The 18,104-nt window shown below is 40.4% G+C and overlaps 1 protein-coding gene across 5 annotated transcripts in view; it reads right to left on the minus strand.

Moving 5' to 3' along the window:
- The window catches only part of LOC121435346 (serine/threonine-protein kinase B-raf), a 118,746-nt gene extending 100,974 nt beyond the window's left edge, over positions 1–17,772 (minus strand). For all 5 annotated transcript variants that reach the window (XM_041634606.1, XM_041634603.1, XM_041634605.1 and 2 more), the window contains exon 1: positions 17,416–17,772. In XM_041634606.1, coding sequence (XP_041490540.1) covers positions 17,416–17,604 — 189 coding nt within the window. In that variant the 5' untranslated portion in view covers positions 17,605–17,772. The remainder of the gene's footprint in view (positions 1–17,415) is intronic.
- Positions 17,773–18,104: the final 332 nt, after the last annotated feature.

Raw genomic sequence — 18,104 nt, forward strand, 5'->3', positions numbered from 1 at the left:
AGATAACTAATTCGACTTAGGACTGACCTTCTGACTTTGTGCTATCAGTGAAACATTCATAACAATGACCAAGAGATAACAGAAAATGCAGGCTGACACTCAACTACACTGCACAGGTAACCTGACGGTTAAAAGGAAAAAAGTGATTAAAAATGAAGAGACTGTCAAGAAGTAAGGTTTGAGGGAGTGCTTAGAAAGTGCAGGTAGAAAGTGATCAGAAACAGAAACAAAAAGCAGCAGCAGAGGCCTTTGGTTCCATTTTCATGGTGTAAAAAAAAAAAAGTAGGAGCAAAGTCAAGCAGAGGTATTTTTAGTTTGGAGTTGGGTGACCTGGATACATATACATATGAAGGCAAACCACAAGTGGCCCATATCAAAGAATACCTAAAGATGTCCATGTAAGCCTACCTACTAGATAATGAGGACAGAAATGTGAGATCAGAAAATATTGTTCTGTCATATTCCAGAAGATTAAATTAGAATATTAGCACTAGAGACCTACATTAAAGAAAGCATATTTGGGTTCCACATTTGGAGGTATCTTGTATCAACAGTAACAATACGTAACAAACTGTTTTACTACTAGATATTTCACTTGATATGGATGCTATAGAAAAAAAACCCTGAGACTAGCTTCAATTCTGATCTTTCATTAGGCAGAAACTCCCAAGTCTTCCTCTTCTCTAAGCTGTTATGATCTTCATGTCTTATGATCTCTTTCCTCCCCCATCTTTTCTGATGCTAGGGCTGAACCCTGGACCTCACCCATGCTAGGCAAGTGGTTTGTCACTCTTCCAATTCATATGTTTGTTTTTAATCTATCAGTTTTGTTGTCCTACAAAAAGATAAGATCCTCACTGTACAAAGAAACTTTGACCAGAAGCAGTCACACTGGATAACCTGGTATCCCTCTCCCAAATAAAGGTCTTAGAGCATTGCCTTCATTTGTGTATTTTCTAGTACTTTATGTAATTAACATTTATTTCAGTTCATACTATTTTGCCACTGTTGGGGAATATTGTTTTAAGGAGTGTTGCTTTTGTTTAAGTTGCATTTGTTTAACTCTGTGAAGCTGTGATTCTGTGCCTGTCTAAAACACCTGATGGTCTAATAAAAAGATGAACGGCCAATAGCAAGGCAGGAGCAAGAATAGGTGGGGCTGGCAGGTAGAGATAGGAGGAGCAACACAAGGAGCAAGAGAACAAGGAGAGGAGGACATCAGGGGCCAGTCACCCAGCTACACAGCAAGTCACACAGAAAGTAAAGAAAGGTATACAGAAATAGAGAAAGATAAAAACCCAGAGGCAAAAGGTAGTTGGGATAATTTAAGCCAAGCTAAGGCCAGGCATTTATAACTAAGAATAAGTCTGTGTGTGATCTATTTGGGAGCTGGGTGGTCACACAACAAGCCATTCTCTTTGCTCTTTACTCTACCTTGTACCTCAGACTTTAACTATGTACTTCATAATTTCTTTCCTAAAGGTTGAAAATTTGTTGAACTCCATTTTAATTTGAGACTGTAGAATTTGGCAATTCTAAATCTGCAATTGCTTGGTGATGTGGGATTCTTCTTTGTATGCTGTGATTGCCATTGATTAATAAAGAAGCTGCTTTGGGCCTATAGCAGGGCAGAGCAGAGCTAGGTGGGGAAAATTAAACTGAATTCTGGGATAATGAAGGCAGAGACGCCATGGAGATGCCAGAAGAGAAAGACACAAGTAGGAACCTTGCCAGTAGGCCATGAACCTCATGGTAAAATATAAAATAATAGAAATGGGTTAACTTAAGAGATAAGAGTGAGCTAGAAAGATGCATAACCTAACAGGCTGAGCAGTGTTGTAATTAATAGTTTCTGTGTGATCTAGAATAAACAAGTGGTCTCTTACAACAGCTTGTCCATAGCTATTTCTTTTTAAATTTTTCAACAAGTGGTATTGGCGCACACCTTTAGTCCCAGTACCGTGGAGGCAGAGGCAGGTAGATCTCTGTGAGTTTGAGGCCAACCTGGTCTATAGAGTGAGTTCTAGGACAGTCAGGGCTACACAGAGAAACCCTGTCTTAAAAAAAAAACCAAAAAGAAAACAAATATTTTTTTGCCATTACACTTACGTATTGTATGTGTGTCATGAAGGAGGCACATGCTGCCATGGATTGGATGTGGAGGTTAGAGAACAAAGTGAAGAATCGGTTCTTTTCTCCCACCAAATGCAGGCTTGCTGGAAAGTGCCTTTACTTGCTGAGCCATTGCATTGGCCCCAGGGTTGCTTTTTTGAAGGACAACTTTTTTTTTGTCTGACAGTCTTTAGGATTTTCTCCTTGTTTCACTATGATCTGTCTGGGTACAGGCTTAGTTGTTCTTATACTGTTAAAAATTCAGTGTACTTCTTAAATCTGTCAGATCTAGTAAGAAATTACATCTAGAAAAATCTCATTTAGAAATCTCTCTTCAAATATTAACTTTGCAATACTTGCTCCAGAGCACTGATTAAATATGTTAGCCACTCCCACTCTTGTCTTCTATGCTCTCTTCAGTATTTTCAATCATTTTGACTGTTGGTTGTATTTGATATATTCCTTCAGCTTTATATTCTAGGCAACCAATTATTTTTTAACGAAGAATAATCTGTTGAGCTTTTTATGTTTTGTTTGTTTTATTTTTTGACAAGACAGTGTTTCTCTGAGTAACAGCCCTGGCTGTCCTGAAACTCGATTTGTATGTTTGTGTTGTTTTTTTGTTTTGTTTTGGTTCTGGTTGCTTTTTATTTTTATTTATTTATTTTCAAGACAGGTTTTCTCTGTGTAGCCTGGACCTCACTCTGTAGACCAGACTGGCCTCAAACTCACAGAGATCCGCCTACCTCTGTCTCCTGAGTGCTGAGATTAAAGTCATGACCCACCACCGTCTAATTTTTATGTATTTTATATACACAATAGTTTTCACCTCCAGAATTTCTACTTTTCTAAATCTATTAAGTCATTTTTATAGTCTTCCCTATTTATCTTCATTTAAAAACAAATCAGCAATTGTTTTAAATGTGGTAAGTGCCATATCTTAGATTAGTATGGATCTGTTTGAAGTATTTGTTGCTTTTATTCCTTGGGATTTGAATTCATGCTTAGTTATTAGTTTTTTCTTTTTAAAACTTACTGTAAGGGCCTGGTGCTGCATGCCTTTAACACACACATAAAACAAAAACAAAACAAACAACAACAACAACAACAAAAAACTGCCCTAAAGTTAGTATGAGGCAAAAAAGAAAACAAAAAACTTGTTTTTTTTTTTTTTTAACTTTCCTTATGATTCCTCTGTTCCAGTCAATCATCCCTATGGTCTCCCTTTCTGAGATATGGGACTTAGTAGACAATTTAGCTCTGCTTCAAAGGCAACCTAATGATGAAACCCTCAGGGTCCTTCTAACAGAAACTGCTTTTGATGTCCCTTAATATTAACTTCAGGTAGGTCTTGACTTTTGCACTCTTCAATTTATGAAGTCCACTGACACCAAAGCTTAAACATACATAGTACCTATCTTAGTTTGGTTTCTACTGCAATAGTAACTTGGGAAAGAAAGGATTTTTTTTTTTTAAAAAACACATTACAGCCCATCATCTGGGGAAGCCAAGGTAAGAACTCAAGGCAGAAACCTGGAGGCAGGAACAAAAGCACTGGCCATGGAGAAATGCTGCTTCACTGGCTTGCTCCTTCTGGATTGTTTTAGTTTGCTTTCTTATATACGCCAGGATCATCTGTCCAGGGATAGTACCACCCATAGTGAGTGGGCTTAGACTCCCACATCAAACAAAGACAATGTCCCACAGGTTTACCTATGAGTCAATCTGACAGAAGCATTTTCTCAGTTAAGGTTCCTCTTTTCAGATAACTCTAGCTTGTGTCAAGCTGACAAAAACTAACCAGGACACTGCCCTGGAGACAAAAGCTACCCATCTACTTACTTTTTGGGGTTCTTGCATTTTCCTAGAGTTTGTTTAAGCAATTCCTTGCTATTTTTTCAGATCTTCAAATATTTCCTTATTTTTTTCTTTTCTTTTAAAACAACATTCCTACCAGAGTGGTAGCACACGCTTGTAATCTCAGCAAACAGGAGGAATAAAGTATGTAAGCTTTACAGCTACATAGTAAATTGGAGGATGGCTTGGGCTACGTGAGATAAGGTCTCAAACAAACAAACAAAACATAGTCCATCATTATAAAAAAGAAACAAATTTGTCCCCTGTAAACCCTATTTCAGATAATTTAGCTAGATGCAATTTTAAAAGCTAATAATATCTAATAATGCTAATTCTATTATCAATTATAGGAAAGATAAATTTATAAGAAAATATGTCAAAAATGTACAGGTAACTATGATAAATGAGAGTTGCTTGTAACTATACAAAGAATCGCTTTGATTGTTGACAGTCACAACTTCAGGTTGACATTTCAGTCACAAATATTGTGTAAGTAGTGCTGTCATCAATTCTGCAATTTTCTAAAGTGGAAAGAACTCTTCTGTATATGCATACAAATATACACATACACACAAAGGTCACAGGTCAAAACTCAAGGATCAATCCTCAGGCATCATTAACACTTTTATTTTTCTCTCAGACAAAGTCACTCACTGTTCTGGAGGAAATCCATCTGCCTTTGCCTCCTCAGTGAAGGGGCTGAATGCAAACGACCATACCTAGCTTTTAGAAAAAAACTTTTTTTCTAATTCACTGTGAAGCCCTGGCTGTTCTGGAACTACTCTGTAGACCAGGCTGGCCTCAAACTCAGAGATCTGCCTGCCTCTGCCTCCCAAGTGCTGGGATTAAAGATTTTAATTATGTATATATGTCTGGGTATATAAACATAAATGACGGTACCCTTGGAAGCCAGAAAAGCGTATTAAAACCCCCAAACCTAGTGGTTGTAAGCTGCCTGGACATGACTGCTGGTTAAGTGAACTTGAGTCCTCTGAAAGATGTGTGGTTGTGTGTGCATGTGGGCACATGCACATATGCATGTTTAAACTGGGTTCTGGGGATCAAACTAAGGCAGGTCCTCCATTCCTCAACGGACTAAGCTATTCTTCCAACCTAAGAAATATTTTGTTTTGAGATAAAGAATTGTTGGATAACCGAGGATGGATACGGAACTTACTCTGTATACAGCCTAGATGGCTATGAAATTTAAAATCCTCCTGCATAATTCTTCTCATGTTGCTAAGATTACAGGTATGTGTCATGTGCCAGGCTTAGAATGGTAAAAAACACTTAACGAAAAGTCTGGACCCCTTGCAATACCAAGTTCTCAGTCCTAAAAGAACAGAAAACCCCAACCATTAAAGGAAAAGAACTTAGTGCTACTTAAGTCAACATATTTCTGAAAATGAACTGGAAAACTATGGTTAAAGACAGGATTTTGGAGGAGAAAACTACCACATCTTAGATTGAGTGGTAACTATTTGGACTAAATGCACTGAGATCACTCAGCAATTAAATATTCGGTGTATAGCCTAGCTAGTGTCCTGAGTTAAACCCCTGGGACCCACATAAAAGTATAAGAAATCAACTCCACAAAGTTGTCATCTGACCTCTTCAGCCACAGTGTGGCATGCATGCACATGCATGTGCGCACACACATACACAGTTTAAAAGTCTAAAAATAAAACTGAAATGAAATAAAATGATCTAGTGCAGCTCTAAACAGTTACTCATCACATGAGATAGTTTAATCTGAAAATTAAATAGACTTAGTATCTCAGTGCTGCCAGTCCAACAGAATGAACAATAGCCTACCACCAGGCAACAAAGGACACTTCCAATATCATAAAGTCTGACTGTGACTGATGAGTGCTAGTCTAGAGAATGCTGATAACCGAAAGAAAACCCTGCATGTGGTAAATAAAATGATACAGGATGCTAGCAAAGCACAAAACAAAGGTACCTAATTGGGTTTTAGAAAGAAAGGGATTGGGGTTAAAGAGATGGCTCAGTGGTTAAGAGCACTGGTTGCTCTTCCAGAGAACCAGGGTTCAATTCCCAGCACCCACATGGCAGCTCACAACTGTCTATAACTCCAGTTTCAGGGGATCTGCATTTTCCCACTAATGCACATAAAATAAAGTTAAATTTTAAAGAAGAAAGGGATTAAGGATACTTTCTACAATAAATGGTAGGTCAGTGAAGCATATGAGTTTTGAAGGGCAAAGGGTGAGGAAAGAATTTGTATTTCAGGCAGTAAGAAAAGTGTAACAAAAACAAGTAAAACCTGAAATGTTAAAAAAAAGTACCGAGTGGGAACTGTTTCAGTGTGCAGCACAAAAGTCAAACTACAATGATAAGAATGTCATTCTGTATAAACAAAATACAGTGATCCCAAGTGCTGGCGCCACCTTTCTGTGAGTTCTGTTTTTCTGTTAGACAGATTCTATCTAATCTAAGGCCACTGGAGTCCTGGGATTAAAGGTGTGTGCCATCACTCCCGGCCTCTAGTGGCTTAGCTCTGCACTCTGATCTTCAAGTAAACTTTATTTGTTGAAACAAAAGAAAATATCACTACAGGGTCTTTGTTTGTTTGTTTGTTTAAGTGCTGATTGTCCTGGAACTCACTTTGTAGACCAGGCAGGCTGGCCTGGAACTCAAAGAAATCCACTTGCCTCTGCCTCTTGACTGCTGGAATTAAAGATGTTCACTGCCACACATGGCATAGGAATATTCTTAAAAAGAAAAATCAGTCACTTAGATCTCTCAAAATTTAGCTTCAATACGTGGCAGAAGAGTTATAGATACTTCATGCAGTAATAAATTCATGTTCTAGTTCCCAATAATTATTTGCGTCAAAATGAGAGTGACTCATAGCAAGTGTTTAAACTGCCTTGTCAAGTTACATTTAACTGTGTAGATGTGACACCAAAAGTTAGGAAACCCACAATGCTGTCCCAGCTCCTCACAAGTTAACATTGTCCCCAATCTATTCTTTCCTGTATAGTGCTGAATTTTAAGCACACTCACCTCTCTCCTGAAACCTCCTAATCCCTCTCTGGAATGAAATTTTTTACTACACTAGAGAGAAAAAAACGGAAACAATGAAAACAGATTTCAGCTATCACTCTCACTGCCACATGCTCTAGAGTATGCTTTTATGATAAAGCATCATATTGAAAGCCGTCCTTCCTATTTACACTAAACCTGTTTTCCTTGTCTCTATAGAAACACTGCTTCAGTAATTCTTATCTTTATGAAATCATGGGTGTTTTGCTCTAATGTTTCATTTCTAGCAGATATGACCTTATAAGTTTCTTCTTCTTCTTTTTTTTTTTTTGCTTGAGGCTGGCATGGGAACACATGCCTACAATTCCAACAGGAGGATAAGGAAGGAGACTGTGAGTCTGAAGTTACTTTGAGCTATATCACTAGTCTCTCAAAAACCTTTGAAAATTAATTAAAATTAAAAACATAATTTCTCAATTCTATTTTCCTCACTTGTCATGATCCACTTCTCTGGTCCCCTTTATATGATTAATTCTTTCCTCTTTTAATCTATTTTGTGTTACAACAATATACAAGCCTGGGTGATTTACAAGGTAGAAAGGGTTACTGGCAATTCTGAATAATGGAGGGTTCAAACAGCATAGTACCAGAGTACAGCGTGGCCCTCTAGTTATGTCACAACTGCTGTAATACCCCAAAGGCAAAAGGTATAAGGACTCAAGTGTGATAGAGTCTGTTTCTTAGTTTCCAAATAGCAGTAGTAGTTCAACAGGCTATCTGAATGTTCTACATTTCCACATTCATTCAGGAACTTAGGCTGATAGACAGTTTATCTTTTTTGGTTTTGTTTATGTTTTTCAAGACAGGGTTTCTCTGTTTAACAGTTCTGGCTGTCCTGGAACTCACTCTGTAGAACAGGCTGGCCTCAAACTCATTGAGATCCACCTGCCTCTGCTTCCCAAGTGCTGGGATTAAAGGTGTGCACCACTACCACCTGGTGAACAATTTATCATTAAAACATGGCTTGGAACGAAAGCATCATAGCTATCATTTTAGTTCCAGCCAGCTAGAAAAACCAGATATAGACCTGGCACACATCATTTGTGTCCACATTCTATGAGATGGAACTCAATCCCCTGATCATACCTGCCTAACTACAAAGAAGAAAGGTTACCTTTCTATATATGAAAAGGAAAATAAAATATGGCTATCATGAACAGTACTCTGCCACAGAGCCTCATTTCAACCTCAGCGTCATAAATCCAATTACTTATTCAAAATATTAGACAGCATTAGCTTTCTGCCTCTAACTTGGCATTCCCAACAATGAATTCCTGACTTGGGTCTTTTCCCTTTTCTCTGGCATCTTCAGCACTTCACATTCAGTCTATCAACAAAGCCAAGGGCTTAGGATGTGGGTCACTAGTACAACATCTACTAGACTGTACAAAGCTTTAGGTTTGATCACCAGCATTGCTGTTGGGGGCAGTGTGAGACATATCAGATTTGGTCTACTTTCAAGCCGTCCAAAACTCTGACCCCTTCTCTTCTCTCCTGCTACCATTTCCACGACTGCAGTACTTCCTCATGGTTCTCTAGCTTCAACCTTGTCTCTTAGAGTCCACTCTTTACACTGTGACCAAAGTGTTCCTATTTAGATGTGAGAAGGACTAGGGAAATGCCATGCAAGCATGAAAACCCAAGTTCAGAATGCCAGCACTCATGTAAAAAGCTGGACATGATCGCATGCTCCGAGTAACAGAAACATAGATAGGAGAATCCCTGAAGCTTAATGTTAGACAATCTAAACAAATGAGTAAGTTCCAGGCTCACTAAGAGACCTTGTCTCAAAAAAAAAGGACAGAAAGTAAGGAAGACACCTGACATCAACCTCTAGCCTCTGCATGCATACATGAGCATATGCACACACATACACTTGTGTGTACATACATGAACAAGTAAACACACACAAACCTGTGAGATCAGGTCACAGCTCTGGCTACTGAAATCCTGAATAGGGCTTTCCTTTTCCTTTAGAATGTTAGACTCCTTTACAAAGACCTTTGGCCATGTCCCAAGCCCTCTGGAATTTCATCTACTGACTTTCAATTCTTTTGAGTTACTCCAGCAACTCTGGCCTCTTGCTACTTCTTAAATAAGCAAGGTACATTCCTTACAGAAGTCTGTTAGTTCTACAAGAAATGCATTCTCATTCTGTACTCTTCTGACCTCTGGAGGCTTTTGTTCAAAAGTCACCTCCTAGAACTGAGGTCTACCTGTTCTTGCTGTTTTAAATTTCAGCGTATCTCCCCCAGGCCTACTCTGCGTTCCTTGAAAATTTCCACAGTTCTTGTTTCTCTTCACGCATACTATAAAATTTCCTTTTTGAAGCCCGGTATGATGGTATGACCAGACCCTGCGCTCAAGAGGCTGAGGCAGGGTGCTCTTAAGTTCAAGGCCAGTTTGGGTTGTAAAGCACTTGCTCTGAGATAGACTTAATTACATAGTGAGACTCCATCTAAAAAATCTTTAAAAGAGAATTAGCTCACTGATTAAGAGCTTTTGTTGCTTTTGTAGAGACACGGGTTGAACCACCCCTAATCCTAGTCCCAAGGAATCCAACTCCATCTTCTGATCCTTGCTAGCACCAGGCATATACATGGTGCACATATATATACACATGTAGGCAAAACACTCATACACATAAAATAGATATAAAAAGTTTTTTTTAAGAAATAATTTCTTGGCTGGGCGGTGGTGGCGCACGCCTTTAATCCCAGCACTCGGGAGGCAGAGGCAGGCGGATCTCTGTGAGTTAGAGACCAGCCTGGTCTACAGAGCTAGTTCCAGGACAGGCTCCAAAACCACAGAGAAACCCTGTCTCGAAAAACCAAAAAAAAAAAAAAAAAAAAAAAAAAGAAATAATTTCTTTTGTTTTTTGAGTGGGTTTTTGTTTTGTTTCATTTTGTTTTTGACATGAGGTCTCAATATGGTACCAGCTGGTCTCAAATTGTCTAAAGTTGCCAAGGATAACCTTGAACTCATGATCCTCTTGCTTTTATCTCCTGAGTATAAGAATTCATCACAGGTATGTCCTACCAGAGCCAGACTACAAATTTCCATTTTGTCTATTTATGGTTTATCTGTTCTCCCACAACTCCCAGCATGTACCTCTCTACCAGAACGTAAACTACAAAATGGTACTGATTTTTGTTTTAAAATATGTTCCTAAACTCATAAATTACTACATGCTATAGGCACTCAAGTACTTACTGAATACATGAACACCTATTATTCTGAGAAACAACTCAATGCAAAAGCCAGCACTGTAGTGTTAGGTGTCAGCAAAGCTAATAATGACCATAGTTTTAAAAACACTACAGCAGGGCTGGAGAGATGGCTCAGTGGTTAAGAGCAATGGCTGCTCTTCCAAAGGTCCTGAGTTCAATTCCCAGCAACCACATGGTGGCTCACAACCATCTGTAATGAGATCTGGCGCCCTCTTCTGGCATGCGGGCATACATGGAGGCAGAATGTTGTATACATAAGAAATAAACAAATAAATCTAAAAAAAAAACCCACTACAGCAAAGTCATGTTTATCAACTTCCCCATAAAACCGCGAGACAGTCCTTGGTACTATCACATTAATCCCCTTCCCTTGAATTGACAGTTTACCCAAAAAGTCATCATGTTGCCACTTAATGTTTCTTGGATTTAAAGGTAGTTTCAAGACAATATTAAGAGAATGTGGTCAACATTCAGTTTTAGGGCAACCGTAAGGACTGTCAAAATTTTATAACTAGAACCTATGTTATGTCTGTCACTGGATTTCTTTTAAAACAAACAAATATACAACAAAGATTTCTGGAAGAAGTCTTGCAAATCATCAGAAAAATAATAGTACTATAATTTTGTGACAGTTTTTACATATTCATCACCTCATTTTATTCTCATACCAGTCCTCTAAGCCACTTAACACATCTGGACTAACAGAAGTTCAGTGCACAACATAAGGAGGCGTGGGGGAAGGATCAAGAGATGCCAGCAAAAAGCTTGCAGTGAATGGATTATGTTTTAATATAATGAAACTTGCCGGGCGATGGTGGCGCACGCCTTTAATCCCAGCACTCGGGAGGCAGAGGCAGGCGGATCTCTGTGAGTTCGAGGCCAGCCTGGTCTACAAGAGCTAGTTCCAGGACAGGAACCAAAAGCTACAGAGAAACCCTGCCTCGAAAAATCCAAAAAAAAAAAAATATAATGAAACTTATTTGCAATTGTATAATTTTCTGTAATTGTGTAATATGAGAAGAATCTACAGATATAGGCAATCACACCAAAACTAAAAAACTATACTTCCAACACCTTTAGACTACCCATGTAAGGACTACTGAATTCTCTGAACTGTAATCTGTTCCCTATCTGAAATATAGTAATACGGTGAGGGAATGTGGCTGTGGGTACAGCTCACTGCTAATTGTGCACTTGACACACACACAAAGCCCTAGGTTCCCCTCCACCTCACCCCTGCAGAAAGAAACAAAAGTCAAAAACAATTCATTAAGTTATCTGGAAGCAATTAAAATAGTACTTTTGTTCTGTTTGGATTGAGATGGCTACTAAATAGCCCGGCTATCCTGGAATTTGCTGTGTAGATCAGGATGGTCTCAAACTTACAGAATCTACCTGCCCCTGCCTCATGAGGGTTGAGATTAAAGGTACGCACTACCACACCCAGCAAAATAGTGCTTTTATTCCCCCCACAGGGTTTCTCTGCGTAGTCATGACTGTCCTGGAACTCTCTCTGTAGACCAGGTTGGCCTCAAAATCACAGAGATCCACCTGCCTCTGCTTCCTGTGTCCTGGGATCAAAAGCGTGCGCCATCACTGCACAGTGCAATAGTGCTTTTAACAACAACACCAAAAAAGTTATAAAGAAAACTATTTGGCATTCATAGAAAATAAAATATTTTTAAATGGATATTAATTCTTTTTATACATTATCAGAAGCTATACTATCAAGAACTTCTTAAAGTAACTCTGGGGCTGGGGAGATGGTTCAACAGGTAAAATCTTGTTGTCAAGCATGAGAACCTTAGTTTTCATGCCCAGCCCTGCTAGTGCTGAAGACTGAGACAAGAGGATCCTAGGGGCTCATTGGTCAGAAAGTATAGCTCTGGAGTAATCGGAAAACCATCATCCCCTGGTACATTTTCCCCAAAAGTGCTGTCAATACTATAGCTGCATAGTAGGAATGAAAATGAGCTTTTCTTTGATATTACTGAGCTTCCAGAAGAAATAAACTTAACTGAGTTCAGAGCAATTTTTAGACTCTGTATAAGGGCATTCCAGGGCTCAGGAAGGAATGCTGAAATTACTGGGCATCAATTTCTTGATACTAGACAGTCAATAGTCTTGATATTTGAACTAACAATAATGTTTCTGGCTTTTGATTTTTTAAGAGCAAGAGAAAACATTAGAAAGCAAAAATAACCATAGGAGAAAAAATAACTCTTTAAAGTTAGGTATAGACTGTGTTAGGTATAGACTCCTTAAAATTAGGTATGGAGTCCTGACTATCATGGCTTATTAAGTATGATATTAATTAGGTTAGTAAACACTAAAAACAAACAAAAAAACTGCCTTCCAAAACATGTCAATGTATCCATGAACTATTTAAAGAAAGAATATGCGAATCAATGGGAATGAATTTCTTGTTATATTAACATGAAGTTATCTCTAACACTAAGATAAAGAAAGTACAGCGTGACCTCAAAACCAGAAAAACTCCCAAACAGGCCTGCTTATTTTGAATGCAGAAGTTCTATAATTATTTATAATTGGGGCTTTACTGAAGAATGAACACAGGTGAACCAGGCAAGGAGAAAGAATAAAGGGCTGCAAACAATTTAACTTCTGAGGAAGCCAAAATCTAGTAAAAAGCTGCTGACAAAAAGGCTTATCTTAATACGGATCTGACATAGGAATCTGGGGATAGGAGCAAACAAGACTTTTAAAAAGAGAGGGATTGTGACAACAAGCTCACTAAGTACTCACTTAAATTAATATTAAGTTGTCAGCGGAACAAAATGCACTTCTGCAGCTCTGAAGGAGAAGGCAATTTTATGATTGGAGATAAAGTGGAAAAGAAGAAGCGGTTGCCCCACTGTGTGACTCAGCAGGTAAAGTCTTAGAAAACACCAAAGTACAGCGAGGACAACACTAACTTTCTTCCCTGCCACTCAAAGAATAGATCTTTTAGCTGCTACCAGGCCTATTCTTCCTATCAGTAAAATGGGGGAGAGAAAACTCTCATTATTCTAGTCTGTTGTACTACTACAATCTTTCTGGCCTCCAAACACAATTAAATCAAATCTGCAATTATGTTAAAGACATTCCATAATCCAAGCACCAGCCCAACATTCCTTTTGGTCAACTTACAATGGATTGCCTGCATATATAAGCAACCGATACAAGATAATTTTTTTACATAAAAGGACAAATGCCTAAAGTGAGAGTGTTAAGTCAGGAAATGGGCAAGAGAGCAATACAGAAATACTGAAGACAGTTATTTTATAGCTTCCCCCTCCAAACAAAACCTTTGCAAATATCTAAACAAGTATTAAGAACAATAGCTAAAACTTTCTGCATATACACCTTCCTACTTTGGTGAAAGTATCACTTTTCAGAGGTATGATGCAACCTAACCTGACAAGGATCACAAAGAAGTATTTTAATACAGTGGACCTCATTATAATGCAGATCCCATCCTAGAATATTCCCTAGCCAATACATAATTATAATTACACAGCTTAGCCAAAACTGGCTAAGAGATCCTGAAAACAGAAAGTAATACAATACTAACTGTATTACAGTTTTAAGAAACTCTCTTTCTCCAGAAACACAACATGAAAGAAACAGGTAGTAAATATCACACCTTGGTAGCACACATTTAAATAATAAATGCATTTATTATTAACCATCTGGTAATATTATACCACGTACCATGTCACACCATATGGTCTCGGGAAGAAAGTATCACCAAGGAAATAGAAAGTAAGTAAATGCTTAAAAGCAAAATAATACAACACTTAATAAACATTTATCAGAACATTTTATTTTCAGTACCCATACAGTAATAGAAATACAGGCCATGAAATCTGTTCATTTTCCAACATAATTTTAGATACCATTGTCTACATTCTATGTTGGAGATATATAATAACAGAAATCTTTTTAAAAAGAACTTAATGTCCAAAAAAGTTATCAGTTAAATTATACTTTACCTAGGGAAACATAAGTTTTGCTGGACTATTATATTTTAAAAGTTACATATAAAATATATTACACAAGCATTAAAAAGTCTAGTTGTAATACATGCAAATGTTTATGGCAATTATACACAAAGTTTGTACTTTTTATACTTATTATTTTTACTTTTCAATAATGGATAGGTTTTCCCCTTGTAATTAGTTTTTGGTGCAGCTGAAATTTCTGACAAACTTTTTTAAAACCCAGGTAAGATAAAAATTTAGAACAAAATATGTCATTACACACAGGCACAATTTTTCATCTTTCTATGTACTTATTAAAGATATTCTTTTAAGTTCATATAAAGAAGGCAGTTCAATTAAAAGACCACAAGATATTAAGTTTCCTCTGAATTAATGTCAATTTAAAACTATTTCTTGCTGGGGATAGGGACACACACCTGTAATCCCAGCACTTCAGAGTAACAGCAGAAGGACCAGGAGTTCTACAGCCTTAGTCACATGCTGAGTTCCTCAAAAGCCTGGGCTGCATGATACTATTTCCTGGAAGAAGCTATTTTGCTACATGTAATACTTGTATCTGTAGTCAATAGAGGTCCACTTTTTAATCATAATCTCTGCCAGCCAATTATATTTATCATCTTTTACACAAGGCAACTATTCATCATCAAACATTAAACCCTGGGAGGGGGGCAATAGGGAACATCTGTATTTTAACTAAATAAATGAAGAATACAGTTCCAGAAGATATGACCATGCTTTCAGTTAGTTATTGCTGATTTAATTTAACTTCACTTAGCCTAGAGGTTCTCAAGCACCGGTACATGGGAAATGTCCAGAAAGTGTCAAACAGAAAGTTATAGCCCTAACACACTCACTACTTCAGAGAGAAAGGGGTCCAAGTAATCCAGCTCCCTCAAGTAAATAACAAAGTCTTCCACACAGAAATATAAACTCTGAAACAAAGTTCTCAAATTAGCGTCATATCAGAGAATGATCATCTTTTAACTTTTATCCATTAATTTCCTCATACTATAATAGTCTTCAAGCAGCTTTACAATTCAAGAACCATACATGCACTGCGGAGTCAAGTGAAGCCCAGAGGCACCTGTGCCTTGCAAGACAAAAGGCATATCCGATTCCTGGAGAAAATAGACAGCAGATGTGACCCCTAGCATTTCTCCATTAAAAACAATGTATCCTAAAAATAAATTTCCATGTCAACGGAACAAAGTTGTTTATAAATAAGAAGGAATGTGGAGGTGTGGGGAAGACAAGAGGAAGCTTCAGCAAGTTAAGTACCAAAAGCCAGGAAACAAGACAGAATGAATGGTAACTAGGGATAAGGGAAACAGATTGAACTAGGAAATGGATGAAGGGAAGAGCTTTATCCTTGGAATCTAAGAAGCTACAGGAAATAAAGAAGTCAAGTGGAAACTGACCTGAGCATAAATTCAAAATGGAAGTTGGAGTTATTTCGAATGAAGACATAAGAAAAAGCGAGCGGTGGTGGGACAGGCCTTTAACCCCAGCATTTGGGAGACAGAGGCAGATGGGATCTCTGTGGGTGTGAGGCCAGCCTGGTCTACAAAGTGAGTTCTGGGACAGCCAGGGCTACACAAAGAAACCCTGTCTCAAAAGCAAAATGAGAGGGAGGGGGGAGGAGGGAGGGAGGGAATGTAAAGAAATAAGCTAGCTCAAATGACAATACTGAACACATTTTGGGCAGAGATGGCAAGGCTGGAAAACATCACTGTGAACAGACAGCTAATGATAGGTCAAGAATAGAGGATGAATTTCCAAGTAAACGAAGCAGGATAAAGACTACTGCAGAGATAAGAAAGGAGATAGTATGAGAACTGGGAAGCCTAAGTAACAGGTTTATCCTTAAGCAAAATCAACAAAATTAAGTCACACTCATCAACTATTCGCAAAATATGGCATTGTTTATGTGATACAATGCTCAAACTGTAAATGTAGTCAGTTTTACATCAGAAGAGAAGAAATGAAGTAATCTGACAATGTAATACATCAAATGACGCAAGGACAAGTTAAGAGAAGCAAAAAAGGACAGGTAAACATGAGAGAGAAAAAAAATGGAACGAGAGTGGGAACGACACAGATCAATTAAACCCACTAAAAACAAAACAAAACAAAAAACCACGAAAGATGCCAATAAAGAGGTGTGAATGAACAGTGGAAGGCTAACCCGCACTGCCAGCAGAGCGAGGGAGCAAGGAGGCAAGGGAAACCTGATGGAATCTTGACAGCTTCGGGGTTCAGGGAGTGAGTAGCTTCCAAAGTGTCCAGAAGGATTTGTGAAGATAACAATAGATAACGAGGTGAGGGAGCGGTGGAATGGAGTAGAGAGGGCCTCAAAGGACCAGGGCAAGAGAAGCGCAAACATGCTCTTGAGGGGAGGCGAAGGTTAGAGGCAAGTAGGTACAGCTGGGGAATGAGCGGGTTAGTGGATGAGGATGGGATGGAGGTTACGGGTCAGCATGGGAACACTGGCAAATACTATCATTCGGAGATCAGAGACCGGGATGGGAAAATCTTCGGAACATCACATTTGGTGGCTGAAAAAGTAAAGGCTCCACCAAAATCATCCCCTGGGCAAATCCGGTCGAGAGAAATCCCCCAAACAAGTAGAAAAGTGGGAAAGCGCTAAGGGCCTGCAAAAGGAAGATAGTGAGGAGCGGAGAGAGAGGCGCTCCGTCATGCCCACATCCAGGGAGTATCACACAAGGCAGTTTCTAGGGCTGGGGGGACTCAGGGGTAGTGCCCCGGCCACTATGCTCCATCCTCGACGCCGTCCCTGCCGGTTAGCAAAAAGGAAAACATCTCAGGGATGCCGGGCTGGAAACCCCAGCCAGGCGTGACCTTCTCCACCAGCCCCAGAGTTTCGCCCCCTATGGAAAGGCTCCAGCTCCGTCCCCGCTGCCCCAACCCCATCTGGGTGGGGGCCGGGGAACCCCCCTGGGCCACCGTGTGTGTTTACGTAGCGAGGAGAGCCACAGGACGGTGGGGGACACTCGGTCGCTATCCACATCCCCGCCGGCTGCCAAGCACAGCCGGAGCTCCCTCCGCTGCCTCCGTCCCTCACATAAACACTGGCCCGCCGAGCCCCCGACGCGAGAGCATTGGGGGATGGCGCCGCCACTCACCTCTTCGGGAATGGCCGGGTCCGCAGCCGAAGAGGCCGCGGCGCCAGCGCCGGCCTCGGGCTCCACGTCTCCATTGAACAGAGCCTGGTCCTGCTCGGGGCCGCCGCCGCCACCGCCGCTGCCGCCGCCGCCGCCGCCGCTGCCGCCACCGCCGCTGTTGCTGCCACCGCCGCCACTCAGCGCCGCCATCTTCGAAGCGCAAGCCGGGGCCGAGCGGCAGCCGCGGGGCGGGGAGGGGGAAGGGAGGCGCAGGGCGGGCGGAGGCGGGCGCGGAGGCGCGGGGGGCGTGGGCGGAGCGGCCGGGGCGGAGGCCACCTCAGGAACCCGCCGGCGGCCCCCGGCGCAGCCGAGCCTGAGGGGATTGGGAAGGGGGGGAGGGGGAGGGGGCGGAGACGACGAGGAGTCGCCGCGGCAACGGCGTCACCCGCGTGTCACGGCCGTGACGTCACCGGGGTGCGTGACGTCATCGAGGAGCCCCCTCGCGCCGCCGTCGTCAGGGGAGTGTTCCTTCTCCTCCAACCACCCGCGCGCTCACACGTTTCCCCCGCTCAGTTTCCATGGCTCCGCTTTCCTACTTTTCCTCGGTCCTCAGGCTGTTCTGTCATGTGGGATTTTTACTAGAAGAGCAGGGGTGGTGTTCTAAGAGAACTTAAAATCCTAGAGGGAGGAAGGCGGCCGGGAAGCCTATA

The sequence above is a fragment of the Microtus oregoni genome, unplaced genomic scaffold (assembly GCF_018167655.1).
Source record: "Microtus oregoni isolate MIOR12 unplaced genomic scaffold, Mior012 000046F_ref0000063, whole genome shotgun sequence".
Taxonomy (NCBI): domain Eukaryota; kingdom Metazoa; phylum Chordata; class Mammalia; order Rodentia; family Cricetidae; genus Microtus; species Microtus oregoni.